Source organism: Callorhinus ursinus, unplaced genomic scaffold, assembly GCF_003265705.2.
Source record: "Callorhinus ursinus isolate GAN/ISIS: 27379988/994484 unplaced genomic scaffold, GSC_fseal_2.0 scaffold1, whole genome shotgun sequence".
In the NCBI taxonomy this organism is placed as follows: domain Eukaryota; kingdom Metazoa; phylum Chordata; class Mammalia; order Carnivora; family Otariidae; genus Callorhinus; species Callorhinus ursinus.
Genome location: NW_027397063.1, coordinates 80,997,109 through 81,014,466, shown reverse-complemented (window position 1 = coordinate 81,014,466; position 17,358 = coordinate 80,997,109). Strand labels below are relative to the sequence as shown.

At 36.0% G+C, this 17,358-nt stretch overlaps 1 protein-coding gene across 8 annotated transcripts in view; it reads left to right on the top strand.

The window, feature by feature from the left end:
- The window catches only part of NAALADL2 (N-acetylated alpha-linked acidic dipeptidase like 2), a 1,329,911-nt gene that overhangs the window by 791,953 nt on the left and 520,600 nt on the right, over positions 1-17,358 (top strand). For all 8 annotated transcript variants that reach the window (XM_073897013.1, XM_073897016.1, XM_073897023.1 and 5 more), the window contains one exon: positions 10,527-10,646. In XM_073897013.1, the coding sequence (XP_073753114.1) occupies positions 10,527-10,646 (120 nt within the window). The remainder of the gene's footprint in view (positions 1-10,526; positions 10,647-17,358) is intronic.

Here is a 17,358-nt window from a genome sequence, read left to right as displayed (position 1 = left end):
TTCTTGTTTTCTTGTTTTCTTTTTTTTAACCCACTTCTTTCTTTTTTCAAACAACTTCTTATCAATTCCTTTTATAAAATGTTTTATAATTTACATCTTTACAGTCATATTCCATCCCTTCATCATATCAACCCTTATTTTTGTACATATATAAGTTTTTTTTCTTTAAAATTTTGGGAGGCACTTTCTTCTAACAGACCAAAATACACCCAAAATCTAGTGTGTGGCGCTGATCTATGCACTAGCGTGGTCGTATTTGATCATATTCTGTTTTTTTTTTTGTTTTGTTCTGTTTTTGTTTGTTTTTATCTTTATCTTTTTCTTTTTTTTTCTTTTTCTTTTTTCTCTCTTTCCCTTTCTTTTACCCTGATTTCAGGTCTTTTCTGGTTTGTTTAGAGTATATTTTCTGGGGACGTTGTTACCCTGTTAGCATTTTGTTCTCTCACTCATCTATTCTCCTCTGGACAAAATGACAAGATGGAAAAAATCACCTCAACCAAAAGAACAAGAGGTAGTACCGACTGCCAGGGACCTACTCAATACGGACATTAGTACGATGTCGGACCTAGAGTTCAGAATCATGATTTTAAAGATACTAGCTGGGCTTGAAAAAAGCATGGAAGTTATTAGAGAAACCCTCTCTGGAGAAATAAAAGAACTAAAATCTAACCAAGTCGAAATCAAAAAGGCTATTAATGAGGTGCAATAAAAATGGGGGTGCTAACTGCTAGGATACATGAGGCAGAAGAGAGAATCAGTGATATAGAAAACCAAATGATGGACAATAAAGAACCTGAGATAAAAGATAAACAACTACTGGATCACGAGGGCAGAATTCGAGAGATGTGCGATACCATAAGACAAAACATTAGAATAACTGAGATCCCAGAAGAAGAAGAAAGAGAGAGGGGGGCAGAAGGTATATGGGAGCAAATTATAGCAGAGAACTTCGCTAATGTGGGGAAAGAAACAGGCATGAAAATCGAGGAGGCACAGAGAACCCCTCTCTAAATCAATAAAAATAGGTCAACACCCCGACATCTAATAGTAAAACTTAACAATTCTCAGAGACAAAGAGAAAATCCTGAAAGCAGTTCCGGAGAAGAGATAAGTAACCTACAATGGTAGAAATATGAGATGGGCAACAAACCTATCCGCAGAAACCTGGCAGGCCAGAAAGGACGGGCATGATATCTTCAGAGCACTAAATGAGAAAAATATGCAGCCAAGAATACTATATCCAGCTAGGCTGTCATTGAAAGTAGAAGGAGAGATGAAAAGCTTCCAGGACAAACAAAAACTAAAGGAATTTGCAAACACGAAACCAGCCCTACAAGAAATATTGAAAGGGGTCCTCTAAGCAAAGAGAGAGCCTAAAAGCAACATCGACCAGAAAGGAACACAGACAATATACAGTAACAGTCACCTTACAGGCAGTACAATGGCACTAAATTCATATCTTTCAATAGTTACCCTGAATATAAATGGGCTAAATGCCCCAGTCAAAAGACACAGGCTATCAGATTGCATTAAAAAAAAGACCCTTCGATATGCTGTCTGCAAGAGACTCATTTTAGGCCCAAAGACACCCCCAGATTGAAAGTGAAGGGGTGGAAAACCATTTACCATGCTGATGGATACCAAAAGAAAGCTGGGGTGGCAATCCTTCTATCAGACAAATTAGATTTTAAACAAAAGACTGTAATAAGAGATGAGGAAGGACACTATATCCTACTTAAAGGGTCTATCCAACAAGAAGATTTAACAATTGTAAATATCTATGCCCCTAACATAGGAACAGCCAATTATATAAGGCAATTAATAACAAAAGCAAAGAAACACATTGACAACAATACAGTAATATTGGGGGACTTTACACCCCCCTCACTAAAATGGACAGATCATCTAAGCAAAAGATCAACAAGGAAATATAGACTTTAAATGACACATTGGACCGAATGGACTTCACAAACCTACTCAGAACATTCCATCCCAAAGCAATGGGCTACACATTCTCTAGTGCCCATGGAACATTCTCCAGAATAGATCACAACCTAGGTCACAAATCAGGTCTCAACTGGTGCCAGAAGATTGGGATTCTTCCCTACGTATTTTCAGACCACAATGCTTTGAATCTAGAACTCAATCACAAGATGAAAGTCGGAAAGAACTCAAATACATGGAGGCTAAAGAGCATCCTACTAAAGAATGAATGGGTCAACCAGGAAATTAAAGAGGAATTAAAAAAATTCATGGAAACCAATGAAAATGAAAACACAACTGTTCAAGTTCTTCGGGATGCAGCAAAGGCAGTCCTAAAGGAAATTATATAACAATACAAGCCTTTCTCAAGAAACAAGAAAAGTCTCAAATACACAACCTAACCCTACACCTGAAGGAGCAGGAGAAAGAACAGCAAATAAAGCTTAAACCCAGCAGGAGAAGAGAAATAATAAAGATCAGAGCAGAAATCAATGAACTAGCAACCAAAAGAACAGTAGAACAGATCAACGAAACTAGGAGCTGGTTCTTTGAAAGAATTAACAAGATTGATAAATCCCTGGCCAGACTTAGCAAAAAGAAAAGAGAAATGACCCAAATCAACAAAATCATGAATGAAAGAGGAGAGATCACAACCAACACCAAAGAAATACAAACAATTATAAGAACATATTATGAGCAACTCTATGCCAGCAAATTAGATAACCTGGAAGAAATGGATGCATTCCTAGAGATGTATCAACTACCAAAACTGAACCAGGAAGAGATAAAAAACCTGAACAGACCTATAACCACTAAGGAAATTGAAGCAGTCATCAAAAATCTCCCAAGAAACAAAAGCCCAGGGCCAGATGGCTTCCCAGGGGAATTCTACCAAACATTTAAAGAAGAATTAATACCTATTCTTCTGAAACTGTTCCAAAAAATAGAAATGGAAGGAAAACTTCCAAACTCATTTTATGAGGCCACCATTACCTTGATCCCAAAACCAGACAAAGACCCCATCAAAAAGGAGAATTACAGACCAATATCCTTGCTTAACATGGGTGCAAAAATTGTCACTAAAATACTAGCCAATAGGATCCAACAGTACATTTAAAGGATTTTTCAACACGACCAAGTGGAATTTGTCCCTGGGCTGCAAGGCTGGTTCAACATCCGCAAATCAATCAACGTGATACAGTATATTAACATAAGAAAGAAGAACCATATGATCCTCTCAATAGATGCAGAGAAAGAATCTGACAAAGTACAGCATCTTTTCTTGATCCAAACTCTTCAGAGTATAGGGATAGAGGGTACAAACCTCAGTATCATAAAAGCCATCTATGAAAAACCTACAGCGAATATCATTCTCAATGGGGAAAAAACTGAGAGCTTTCCCCCTAAGGTCAGGAATGCGGCAGGGATGTCCACTATCACCACTGCTATTCAACATAGTATTAGAAGTCCTAGCCACAGCAATCAGACAACAAAAAGAAATAAAAGGCATCCAAATCAGCAAAGATGAAGTCAAACTCTCACTGTTTGCAAATGATATGATACTTTATGTGGAAAACCCAAAAGATTCCATCCGAAAACTACTAGAACTCATACAGGAATTCAGTAAAATGGCAGAATATAAAATCAATGCACAGAAATCAGTGACATTCCTATATACCAACAACAAGACAGAAGAAAGAGAAATTAAGGTGTCGATCCCATTTACAATTGCACCCAAAACCATAAGATACCTAGGAATAAATCTAACCAAAGAGGCAAAGGATCTGTACTCAGAAAACTATAAAATACTCATGAAAGAAATTGAGGAAGACACAAAGAAATGGAAAAACATTCCATGCTCATGGATTGGAAGAACAAACATTGTGAAGATGTCAGTGCTACCTAGAGCAATCTACACATTCAATGTAATCCCCATTAAAATACCATCCACTTTTTTTAAAGAAATGGAACAAATAATCCTAAAATTTGTATGGAACCAGAAAAGACCACAAATATCCAGAGGAATGTTGAAAAAGAAAAGCAAAGCTGGTGGCATCACAATTCCGGACTTCCAGCTCTATTACAAAGCTGTCATCATCAATACAGTATGGTACTGGCACAAAAACAGACACATAGATCAATGGAACAGAATAGAAAGCCCAGACTTGGACCCTCAACTCTATGGTCAACTAATCTTCGACAAAGCAGGAAAGAATGTCCAGTGGAAAAAAGACAGTCTCTTTCTTACACAAATAGTGTTGGGAAAATTGGACAGCCACATGCAGAAGAATGAAACTGGACCATTTCCTTACACCACACACAAAAAGAGACTCCAAATGGTTGAAAGACCTAAATGTGAGACAGGAGTCCATCAACATCCTAAGGAGAACACAGGCAGCAACGTCTTCGACCTCAGCCGCAGCACCTTCTTCCTAGAATCATCGCCAAAGGCCAGGGAAGCAAGGGCAAAAATGAACTATTGGGACTTCATCAAGATAAAAAGCTTTTGCACAGCAAAAGAAACAGTCAACAAAACCAAAAGACAACCGACAGAATGGGAGAAGATGTTTGCAAATGACATATCAGATAAAGGGCTAGTATCCAAAATCTAAAAAGAACTTACCAAACTCAACACCCAAAGAACAAATAATCCAATCAAGAAATGGGCAGAACATGAGCAGACATTTTTCCAAAGAAGACATCCAAATGGCCAACAGACACATGAAAAAGTGCTCACCATCGCTTGACATCAGGGAAATCAAAATCAAAACCTCAATGAGATACCAGCTCACACCAGTCAGAATGGCTAAAATTAACAAATCGGGAAACAACAGATGTTGGCGGGGATGTGGAGAAAGGGGAACCCTCCTACACTGTTGGTGGGAATGCAAGTTGGTGCAGCCACTCTGGAAAACAGTATGGAGGTTCCTGAAAAAGTTGAAAATAGAGCTACCCTACGACTCAGCAATTGCACTACTGGGTATTTACCCCAAAGATACAAATGTAGGGATCCGAAGGGGTACGTGCACCCCAATGTTTATAGCAGCAATGTCCACAATAGCCAAACTGTGGAACGAGGTAAGATGTCCATTGACAGATGAATGGATAAAGAAGAAGTGGTGTATATATATATACAATGGAATATTATGCAGCCATCAAAAGGAATGAGATCTTGCCATTTGCAACGACATGGATGGACCTGGAGGGTATTCTGCTGAGCGAAATAAGTCAATCAGAGAAAGACATGTATCATATGACCTCACTGAGATGAGATATTCTTAATCTCAGGAAATAACCTGAGGGTTGCTGGAGTGGGGGGTTGTGGGAGGGATGGGGTGGCTAAGTGATAGACATTGGGGAGGGTATATGCTATGGTGAGTGCTGTGAATTGTGGAAGACTGTTGAATCACAGATCTGTACCTCTGAAACAAATAATGTAATATATGTGAAACAAAAAAAAAAAAGAAGAAGAAGATAGCAGGAGGGGAAGAATGAAGGGGGGATAATCAGAGGGGGAGATGAACCATGAGAGATGATGGACTCTGAAAAACAAACTGAGGGTTCTAGTGGGAGGGGGGGTGGGGGAATGGGTTAGCCTGGTGATGGGTATTAAAGAGGGCATGTTCTGCATGGAGCACTGGGTGTTATTCACAAACAATGAATCATGGAACACTACATCAAAAACTAATGATGTAATATATGGTGATTAACATAACAATAAAAAATTAAAAAAAATTTTTCAATAAAGGACAATTCCATCTCTATTTTTTTTAAGATTTTTTTTTATTATTTATTCATTTGAGACACAGAGATAAAGAGAGAGAGAGAGAGAGCATGAGCAGGGAGAGAGGCAGAGGGAGAGGGAGAAGCAGGCTCACCGCTGAGCCAGGAGCCAGATGGGGGACTGGATCCCAGGACCCTGGGATCATGACCTGAGCTGAAGACAGACACTTAACCATCTGAGCCACCCAGGTGCCCTAGGACAATTCCATCTTTAGAAAAAAAAATTCTAGCAGTCTCTGAATTTTGACGTCTTCATAAATATTAACATGTTAATGCCTTCCAGAAAAGACAGATATAAACATGGGAGGACTTTTTGATTTTTATAAGTTTTTAATAGACATAAACACAAATTTGAAGAGGATTCAAAGCTAGATTATATGATAGTAGTAAATTTCTGAAGTAAAACTTGTATTTCGGTAACTAGTACTTCTGATGACACTGTATTTTGTCAGTATGAGAACTTCTTGGGTTTACCTTTCTGACTCTGATTAGAAAATTATTGTTTTAGTCAAAGCAGCAATGCTTTTCAAAACTTCTGTACATTCAGAATCTATTAGAGAAGAGCTAACAGGATCCAGAGTGATTGATTTGGTTGAAAATGTCAAGTCTGAAAAATTTCAAAGCATACATCATTTCATAAGCATGAATAATTTTTGCTACCTCAAGAGAGAAGAGAAACATGGCACTGGATTGTTCGTCACTGTGGAGCACAGACCACCCACAGGTAGACGGCCCTAGATATTCTTCTCTGACCTAGTTATTTCCATGATTGTCCTATTTATTGTATTTAGCTGACTACAGGAAATAACAATTCTATTCATTTCTCTTAGTTATTCCTTTCTGTTGCTTTTGCTAAGGATATTCTCACCATTTTTGTGTAGAAGCATAAAACAACTGATATAACAGAATAACACTTTTTAATGTTTTGAATTTTTGTTATCTGGTTTATGATTCCTTCTACTCACATATTTTGCCACAGAAGATAATTGTATTTTAATATTTAGTGTTTATTTTGAAATCATGCCACTTTTTCTCTTAGCTGCTACCACACTCTCTGCTGTCATTGCAATACTTTAAAATCTTTAATGAAGTATAAAATATTTGGTTTTTTGTTACAGTTGTTGCTGTTGTTTTCAGTTCTTTGTCTTTAGTCAAAAATTAAAGAATAGAATTTAAATAAAAATTAATGTGTAGATTGGGGTGCCTGGGTGGCTCAGTTGGTTAGGCGTCTGCCTTCGGCTCAGGTCATGATCTCATGGTCCTGGGATCAAGCCCGCACTGGGCTCCCTGCTCAGAGGGGAGTCTCCTTCTCCCTCTCCTGCTGCCCCTCCCTCTGGCTCATGTTCTCTCATTCTCTTCCTCTCTCTCAAGTGAATAAATAAAATCTTTATAAAAAATAATGTGTAGACTTTTTTATATCTCTCCCAGGTTAAATTAAAACAAAACAAAACAAACCCAAAAAACAAAACAGAACTAGTTCCATTTTACTTTGCACCTCTCAATTACTCCCTCCTATGTGTCAGGGAAGTCCTCAATGGAAAAGCTGGTGCACACAAGTGAATAGTTCAAGTACATAGGTTCCTTCTCATTTGATATTTTCCAAAGGGACTGGTCAGATGTAACTTAATCCTTGTATTTGGACATAAATTAAACATAGTACCACAGTTGGTTGACTGGATGATTGTCTAGTGTGACAGAATACATAAAATAAGAAAGGTTCATTGTAGAAACAAGAAGGTGTGGAAAGAAATGGCTTGACATTTTATCATATCATTGTATATTGATTTGTGTCTTAGAAAAATTCAATGTGCTTTCTTGCAGCTGTGATTTTTCAGTTTGCTTAAAGGTAAAAAGGAAAGACTTTCAGGAAGGACCTGATTCAGAGGCATCTTTTGAAGACAATAGATACATTTTTATTATCACCTGTCAAACCATGAGAACACTGATTTCTGTAATTATTGATTTTTAATGCAGAAGCCAAAATAAATTGGTATAATGATGCTGTGTTGAGGACTAGCTTTGTGAAAAAAGAAAAAAAACCCCTCTTCTTACGTGTTAAAATGCTTGAATCTATTGATGTGCTATTTAAAGAAAGATAATTAAAGAGCTCTTTAATTAAAATTGCCATTGAGGCAATATTGCTATTTTCCAATAATGTAAACTGGTGTTTTTGTAACTCTCACATCGTTCTGGTATATACACAAACAAAAAGTCAAAGTCTAGCTCACACCATCTCAAACCAGCATGATCATCCCCCGGCCTCTCCTAAATGAAAAATATGTTCATTAATATAACCAATTGAGTAATATCCCTGTTTTAAGATGATATCAGTGAATCACACATAACTACTAGGTAGCTTAAAAATTTAAATGAATAATATGAATTCTCTCATTTTTCCAGTGTGATGATTATTAATATTATGTGATCATTTATTTAATCAGGCTTTTAAAATCATAAATCCATGGTTATTTATATTGTAATGGTATTAGCAAACTCAAAAATTATATTAATAAGGCACTGCTTTAAATCCCATTTTAATAGGAACAAAATTGTTATCCAAAACCATTCTGACAGAAGAGCTTTTAACAAGGTTTTCTTTCTTTTTTTTTTTTTAGTTTTTGCTGTAGTGTTCCATGATTCATTGTTTGCATATAACATCCAGTACTCCATTGAATACATGCCCTCCTTAATACCCATCACCAGGCTAACCCATCCCCCCACCCCCTCCCCTCTAGAACCCTCAGTTTGCTCTCAGGGTCCATGGTCTGTTTTCTTAAGAAATCCATTTGAAAGTACAGCTTAACTTTTCAGAGATATCATATAAACTATAATTGTTTCAATTTAAGACCTATAAGCCAACAGTGTATGCTGGACATCTGGGTGAGGAGTGAGAAATGTGCATGATGGGCCTTCACTGAGGAAAATTTTATATATATATATATATATATATATATATATATAAGAGATGAGTCCAGTGAGGTCCTCATGAGAGTCAGAAATAAATCACTGTGGGATTCAAAGTAGAGAAGGTCACATACTTGGGCAACAGGGAAATACAGTTCATCAGAAGGTAACATTTGATTGTTCCATGACCATTAATCATGGAATACTACATCAAAAACTAATGATGTAATGTATGGTTATTAACATAACATAATAAAATAAACAAAACAAAACAACAACAACAACAAAAGAAGGTAACATTTGAAAAGGGCTTTACTCTATCAGTAAAGTTTTGCCAGATGCAGATGAATGAAATGATTAAGGAAATATTTCATGCCAGAAATGTTTCCTCTAACAAATTTGCTGGTATCTTGGTGGTATTCACATGTGCTTCTAAAAACAGAATCCTCTCTTCATATGAGTCTTCTGTGGAAGCCCTCTGCATGAAATTGGCCAAAGAAATTAGCTCCACTTGAGAAAGGTGGGAAGTTAAAGGTCTGGATTCTCCAGCTTTATTCTTTCACTATTTTACACCACTAACTCCTTAATGTCTCAATGTATATATGCTGTAGTTTTAAACAGGACATTCTGTATTATAATGTTATCATTGGAAAGCATAATAATTGCTGTTTTTTTAAAGACTTATTTATTTTTGAGGTGGGGGGGCACAGAAGGAGAGAATCTTCAAGCAGACTCCCCACTGAGCACAGAGTGTGGCATGGGACTTGATCTCACAAACCTGAGATCATGACCTGAGCTGAAAACAAGTCAGATAATTAACCGATTAAGCCACCCAGGCACCCCAACGATTACTATTTTAATAAGAGAAATTATGGAAACTAAACCTAAAAGGAATCATCTTGGATCACAGGAATATGTGTTTGATAGAACCCTCAGTATGGTACTTTTCAAGGAGAAGGAAAGGGGCAACTACATAGAGGATTCTCATTAAAATCTCCAGAAAGGATAAAATTTTAACATTAATAAAAGGGGACTTTTAAAAATAAGAAATATTTGATGTAGAATATAAGATAACTGTAAGGAGGGTAGTGGGAAATGTGACAGAGATTGTAGTCTGGGCTCATGTTCCAAAATCCTTGAATGCCAGACTGGCACATATGGTTGGTTGTACAGGTTGTATCCTGCATAACCCAAGGGGTTGTCATTCACACTGAATATATGTACCACCTGAACAGCTGTGTATGATGGACTTAATTTGGATAACAATTGAGCGAGCCTTTGAATTGTTTATAAGTCTAAGAATGGTATGATTTTTGTTGAAATGTAAGGACATTAATCTTATATTTTGTAAAATGGTTCAAATTCCAGAAACATAAATATATAATATGCCAAATTTGATCATCTCTTAGAGGAATGAATTGAGGTTGTAACTTGTTTCAGGGGGAGAGGGCAAAGGAAAAATGAATCTAAAACTTGTCAAAAATTTTTTATTTAAATTCAATTTAGTTAACATATAGTTTATTATTAGTTTCAGGGGTAGAATTTAGTGATTCATCAGTTGCATATAACACCCAGTGCTCATTACATCAAGTATCCTTCTTAACGCCCATCATCCAGTTACCCCATCCCCCACCGATCACCCCTCTAGCACCCCTCAATTTGTTACTCTAAACCATTTTTTTAAGTGACCAGGGGAATTGTTGTATCCTAATAGAAATAGGAAGATCATGTCTGTAGTGATTGGGTCAGGGTAAGAGTAGAAATAGTTCTTTTTTGAATATTTCAAATTATTGTGAATGATTTTGTCATACTAAATGGACAGTTTGCTGTATTTTTCTTTTTCTCTTCTCTTTCAGGCTGAAGTCATTGATGTGGGTTATGGAAATGCAGATGATTTAAAAAGGATTCAAAAAATGAAAAATACAACGAATCAGATTGCACTCCTGAAATTAGGAAAATTGCCATTACTTTATAAGGTTGGTCCAATGCTGTTTGTTGGTGGTAGGGTGGTATATATATATATATATATATATATATATTTAGTGACATGCCTCTGTGAGTGGAGAGAAAGAGAGAGAGACCTGGAAGAAGGGAAAAAGAGAGGCACAAAGAGTCAGAGAATGTCACATGAGATGACTTTACCAAAAGAGAACATTTTAAATTAAAATCTTTAAGAGAAAAATTAATGTGTACTATCACATTAGTCTTCATAATAACCATATTATTGAAGTAGGGACGATTATTATATTCAATTTATAGATAAGTATCATTAGTGCATAAGGAAAGAAAGGAAACAGAGTTCACTCCTTCTGCAATAACAGACTGGAGCTGGTGGAGGGCAGGAAGATGAAATTTTAAATCAAGGGTAGAGTTTTGATCACGATGTAAGATGATGTATTCTAATTATTTAAGACACATGACTCAAATTGATTAGAGGACTTTAAAAATTACCAATAATCAGAAGAAGTCTTCTTCTAGGTGTTTGGGGATCCTCTCCAGATATGTTCTGAATGGGCAATGAGAAACAGAGCAGCATTGTTTGTGGTACTTGAATTCTGCTTGTTCAGTCTTCCAGGGATATACGTTGACTAAAATGTTTGTGGGAGGGGCCAATTATGTAAATTGGATTGGTGAAATTATGAATGATTAAAAATTCAAGTTACATAAGACATTCAAAAACTTTTGTAACAGAATTTATAGGTCAAATACTCCAAATCCTTACCAGTAGATTATGAGTTAAAGCAAGTTTCTTTATATTTGACTGCTCCAGGGAATATTTATATTATGAAACCATTTGGCCATATCTACGAATTAATGTTCTTATTACTTAAGACAGAAGATACTTTAAGCCGGATATTGGAGTTTGTGGGACCTTGATAAAATTGGCATACTCTTTATAATAATACCAATGTAGAATGCTAGAAATGAGAACCAGAGTTTCCTCTTATGACATAGGACATATGTGAAACTTCTTTTATCAAAACTGACTAATTACTGTATGCTTTGTGTTAGACCAGTATCTAGCAGATTTATTCTCCTTAGTGATTGATTTTGTCAACTGTATAACTTCACAGTTACTGACTGTACTCAAGAATTTAATTAAAATAGGGCGCCTGGGTGGCTCAGATGGATAAGCGTCTCCCTTCGGCTCAGGTCATGATCCCGGGGTCCTGGGATCGAGTGCCGCATCGGGCTCCCTGCTCCTTGGGAGCCTGCTTCTCCCTCTGCTTCTCTCTCTCTCTCTCTGTCATGAATAAATAAATAAAATCTTTAAAAAAAGAGTTTAAAAAAAGAATTTAATTAAAATATAATATGCTAAGGAGAAACAGAATTTTGATCTATTTTATTTAAATAGAAGTTTATTAACACTCATCCTCTAGATACATTTACATAATTAAAGCAGCTCAATCTAAGTATCTCATAATGAACCACCATGATAGACAGCTACTACTGCTCATTCTTACTTCATTTTCTTTTTCTATTAAAAAAGAATGGTCAGGGGCATGTGGATGGCGCAGTCAGTAAGCGTCTGACTCTTGGCTTCCTCCCAGGTCCTGATTTCAGGGTTGTGAGCTTGAGCCCCGCATTGAGCTCCCAGCTCAGCATGGAACCTGCTTAAGACTCCCTGTCCCTCTTCCCCCTCTCCCCGCTCTCTCTTGCACACACACAATATGTCTCTCTAAAATAAAGAAATCTTAAAAAAAAAAAAGAAAAGAAAAGAATGGTTATTGGAGTTGTGTCACTGGAACTGTCTGGTTCTTAAGATATATTGGATTTCTCCTCATCCAACACTTAAAGATCTTTGCTTCCCAGGCCAAAAAATTTTCCAGAAATCTGTTTGCATACACTGTAAGGACACAAGAGAACATCCTGTGTCTGTTATTCATTACCTTCCATGGATGCCCTTATACTTAAATCAATCTCTGATAATAGATAATTAGAATTTTAAGGTAGTCTTAAAAATACATTATATTTGAGATATATGAAATATGTGTATCAATGTGCTATAAATTTTTAGCAGTGTAATTTGTCAGTGTATATTAAATCACTTAATCATATTTTGATCCAGTAATTCCAGTTCAACCAGTATATTATAAAGAGGGAAAAACAGAGATGATAAACATCATCATCATCAATGATGTGACAAATTCTGGAATGATATGTAGGTCCAGTTTAGTACTGAAAATGATGCTATTTGTATGGCTGAATACTATACAATTACAATGTAAAGAAGAATATTGAGGAGCACCTGGGTGGCTCAGTCGGTTAAGCTTCTGCCTTCAGCTCAGATCATGATCCCAGGGTCCTGGGATCGAGTCCTGCGTTGGGGGTCCCTGCTCAGTGGGGAGTCTGCTTCTCCCTCTGCCTGCCGCTTCCCCTGCTTGTGTGCACACTCTCTCTCTCTGTGTGTCAAATAAAATTTTTTTAAAAAAAGAATATTGAACAGCATGTGAAAATCCTCATAAGTCAAACAAGTTATAGAGTAGACATTTATAATAATTATCATAATAATGATTGTATTATTGTTACTTCTAAAGATAACATGTTAGTAATATGGGATAAATACTTTTCAAAGTGTTATTTTAAATGTATTGTCACATTAATCTTCACAATAATCATGTTGTTGGGTAGGGACCATTATTATCTTCAGTTCACAGGAGAGGTAACTAAGGCAGAAAACGAGTAAGCGACTGGCTCAAAGACGACCGGACAGTGAAATGAAACAATCAGGATTTATACCCAGGCAGTCCCACCTCACATCCTGAGTCTTTAATGTGTAAGTGTATATGTGTAGTTAGAGTAGATTGGTAGATAGATATAGCTAGCTAGCTAATCAAGATGATAAATTGGAATTTTTAACTGAGACTCTAATATATCCAAGAGTGTGTATTTCAATATGAACTACCCAACACCAGTATTTCAAAGGAAATAATTAAAAACATGTTAGAGTGTTGTTGAGCCTCTTACATCTGGTATATAAAAGATTTGGAGGATGGGGCAGGGAGAAGATTTTATGAATATAAATTTTGGAGAAATTTATTTTTTTAGGATTTTATTTATTTATTGAGAGAGAGAGAGAGAGAGAGAGCATGAGCAGGGAGAGAGGGAGAAACAGACTCCTTACTGAGCAGGAAACCCAGCCCAGGGCTTGATCCCAGGACCCTGAGATTATGACCTGAGCTGCAGGCAGATGCATAACTGACTGAGCCAACCAGGCACCCCTGGAGAAATTTCTTTAGTTTCATTGTAAGCCAATGAGCAGAAAAGGAGTATCTGTGTTGGGATTGGCCTATGTCTTCAGAGCTGGGAGCAGAAAAATATATGTGTGTTTATATATTTGTGTAATATCTATGTCTCTCTATATTTATAGATAGATACAGTTATATATACATACACACAATATTTGCCAGAGACCTAGAAACAGTATCTATAATTGGCTCTTTAGGAAAATACAAAGTAGCTGCCTGCCTAGTCCTTCTGGTCTAGAGAATGCACTAATGTTTATTGTGACTCTTGAAAAGGTAGAATGCAGTAGTAGAGAGGTAACACAAATTCATACCGATCTGAAAACTCTCCAAAAAGAAAAACTAATTTATATTAGGTATATTTTCTAATGAAACAAAAGAGTATAAGTAATTACATGTTTTTGTTAAGCTACTTGATTTTAGGTCTAGTCAAATCTGTAGTTCTTTGGTCTGGGCTAGACTAGTGGGAGTGGATTATTTCTCCTGGCCAAGAAATGGTTTGTCTGCCCACACCCGCCAACCCCCTTGTTCTGATGCACCTTCCTTTGACCCAAAAAGGCTCACAGCTCTCCAGTGTTATTTACTCCAGCCTCTAGGGGCCAATCATATAAATCGGGTCAATGGAATTATGGATGATTTCTACTTCTTTATATTTTCCCATTGTTAGTAATATGAGCTAGATATTTTTCTAAGCATTTTTGTGTACTATCACATTAGTCTTCATAATAACCATATTATTGAAGTAGGGACGATTATTATATTCAATTTATAGATAAGTATCATTAGTGCATAAGGAAAGAAAGGAAACAGAGTTCACTCCTTCTGCAATAACAGACTGGAGCTGGTGGAGGGCAGGAAGATGAAATTTTAAATCAAGGGTAGAGTTTTGATCACGATGTAAGATGATGTATTCTAATTATTTAAGACACATGACTCAAATTGATTAGAGGACTTTAAAAATTACCAATAATCAGAAGAAGTCTTCTTCTAGGTGTTTGGGGATCCTCTCCAGATATGTTCTGAATGGGCAATGAGAAACAGAGCAGCATTGTTTGTGGTACTTGAATTCTGCTTGTTCAGTCTTCCAGGGATATACGTTGACTAAAATGTTTGTGGGAGGGGCCAATTATGTAAATTGGATTGGTGAAATTATGAATGATTAAAAATTCAAGTTACATAAGACATTCAAAAACTTTTGTAACAGAATTTATAGGTCAAATACTCCAAATCCTTACCAGTAGATTATGAGTTAAAGCAAGTTTCTTTATATTTGACTGCTCCAGGGAATATTTATATTATGAAACCATTTGGCCATATCTACGAAGCAATGAATTAGTGGTTTATCTCGAATAGAACACAATTATTAAAAACCTGGTGTATTTCCCCTCATCATCTTATTTATAGGCCCATGAGTAGATTTAACAAAGAGATCTATGCAGAATCCTCCTCCAGACAGAGCCTTGCCACAAACAGTATTATCTTCGAGGTGGAGGAGAAAAGGAATCCTTGCTTTAACTTTTTAAATTCCACTCTAGCCATCTCTGTGTTCTATAGATTATCCCAGATATTTTGGGGGAATCGTTGATAATACATTTATTAATACACATTCACATAGTGAAGAAAAAAGAAGCAAGGACTAGATAAGGTTGTACAGCATGGTAACAGTTCAGTGTGTTTAACTGGTCTATCAAGTATATTCTGGGCTGACACCAGGAAGCGAGGTAATGTAGTGATACAGCTGGGTTGAAAATGGCAGAGAACCAACTGACTTCTTTGTGCATCACAACTGCTAATCATGATTCTCAATAAGCATCTGGACTGGGAACATGCAGCTGAATGAATAAAGAGAAAAGTTCATCTTTTCTTACTTGTGCAGTAGCTGCTAAATCAGAGTTCAAAAATAAATTTGGGTGGGATTCTCTGCATCTAAGATAGATCAAAAAGGGAAACTAAGTGTGATGTTATCTCCTAAAATGAGTAGAAAAATAATCTGTGGCCAAGAAGGAGGAGATCTCATTAGTTTTATCATAAATAGCTGTCTATGTGTTAATTTAGTCTCCATGAAGGGTTTGATGAGAAAATCCCTACAGTGTGTAGCAGAAACGATGAAAGAGGCACATGGCTTTTAGATGTATGTCTTGACATCCATACATTGTCACTGCAGGGGAGAGCCAACCCAGTTCTCCAGATCTAACTTGTGCAACTATAGTTCCTTAAGCTTAAACCTTAAAGGAAAGGCTTTGGGTTTATTTTAGTTTTGTATTTTAGCAGTTTATTTTATGGGAGAGTGCTTTAAATCTTTAAGCTTTAAGGCAGAATATTATTTTATATGTCATAATGGATCCACTTAGATTTTTCTGTGACAAGCTGAAACTTAGTAAAGCCCATCCTAAGACCCTTACATTTTTCCAAATTGCTGAATAGCACTCTAGAATGAAATTTATTTTATAAATGTAATAAAAGAATTTGGCTTTCATTTTAGAGTCATTTTCACAAAAGCAATAATAAAAAAATTTACTGTATACTTCATGACAACTAGAAATCATATAAATCCTACTGAAATATGGAGGCTGGGCTATCGTCTAGGTCTATACCACATATCAGCCTCATGTCTTACAGGAGTTAAATTTGTATGCAGTGAAATTATAGGTGAATGCATATATTTATGCCTTTTTTTGCATGGTGATATTACATATAAAAATCCACAAATGCTATTGTTGTTTTTTTATAAAAGGAGTAACAGACAGCACATTCCTAGCACTCATTGTTAAATAGTAAGATATATCTGTAAGTATTAATGGGTTTTTAAATTTTTCTTATTTACATTTTATCCTTATAATCAGAATTTTAATGATCCAGGAATCCAAATGATTTTGTAATTTCCTACAAATGAATCATTTTCCTATCTATTCATCCAATAAGATTTATATTTTAATATTAATTGTGTATTGTTTGGCCAGTGTATAACTTAACCAACCAATATATAAAGCATTCTTATACAGGTAGACCTCTTAGAAGAGCTGGAGGGAAATGAGAGGTAGGAAACAACTGTTGGGTGTTTATACTTTTGAATAGAATGTTTCCCACAGATTAGGAAGGAGTAGTATTATTTAAAGCAAGTAAACTTCGTACTATTTACTTAATTTATAAAGTATTTAAATTTAAAATGTTGAGGTGGGGATTTAGTGAGGAAATATCTATAGGTATTTGTGATTTCCCAATCAATATTCAACAAATGGACAGTTGGATGATCAATAAAAAATCTTTTAGTTCAGGTAAAATCAATAAATCCTCTGCCTGTCTCTGCCATTCCCCCTGCTTGCACTCTCTCTTTTTCTCTGACAAATAAGTAAATAAAATCTTTTTAAAAAAAGGTATTCAATATTTTTTAGAGATAAAATATTCACAGTCTGTTTATGTGTGTATGGTGGATGCATGTGCA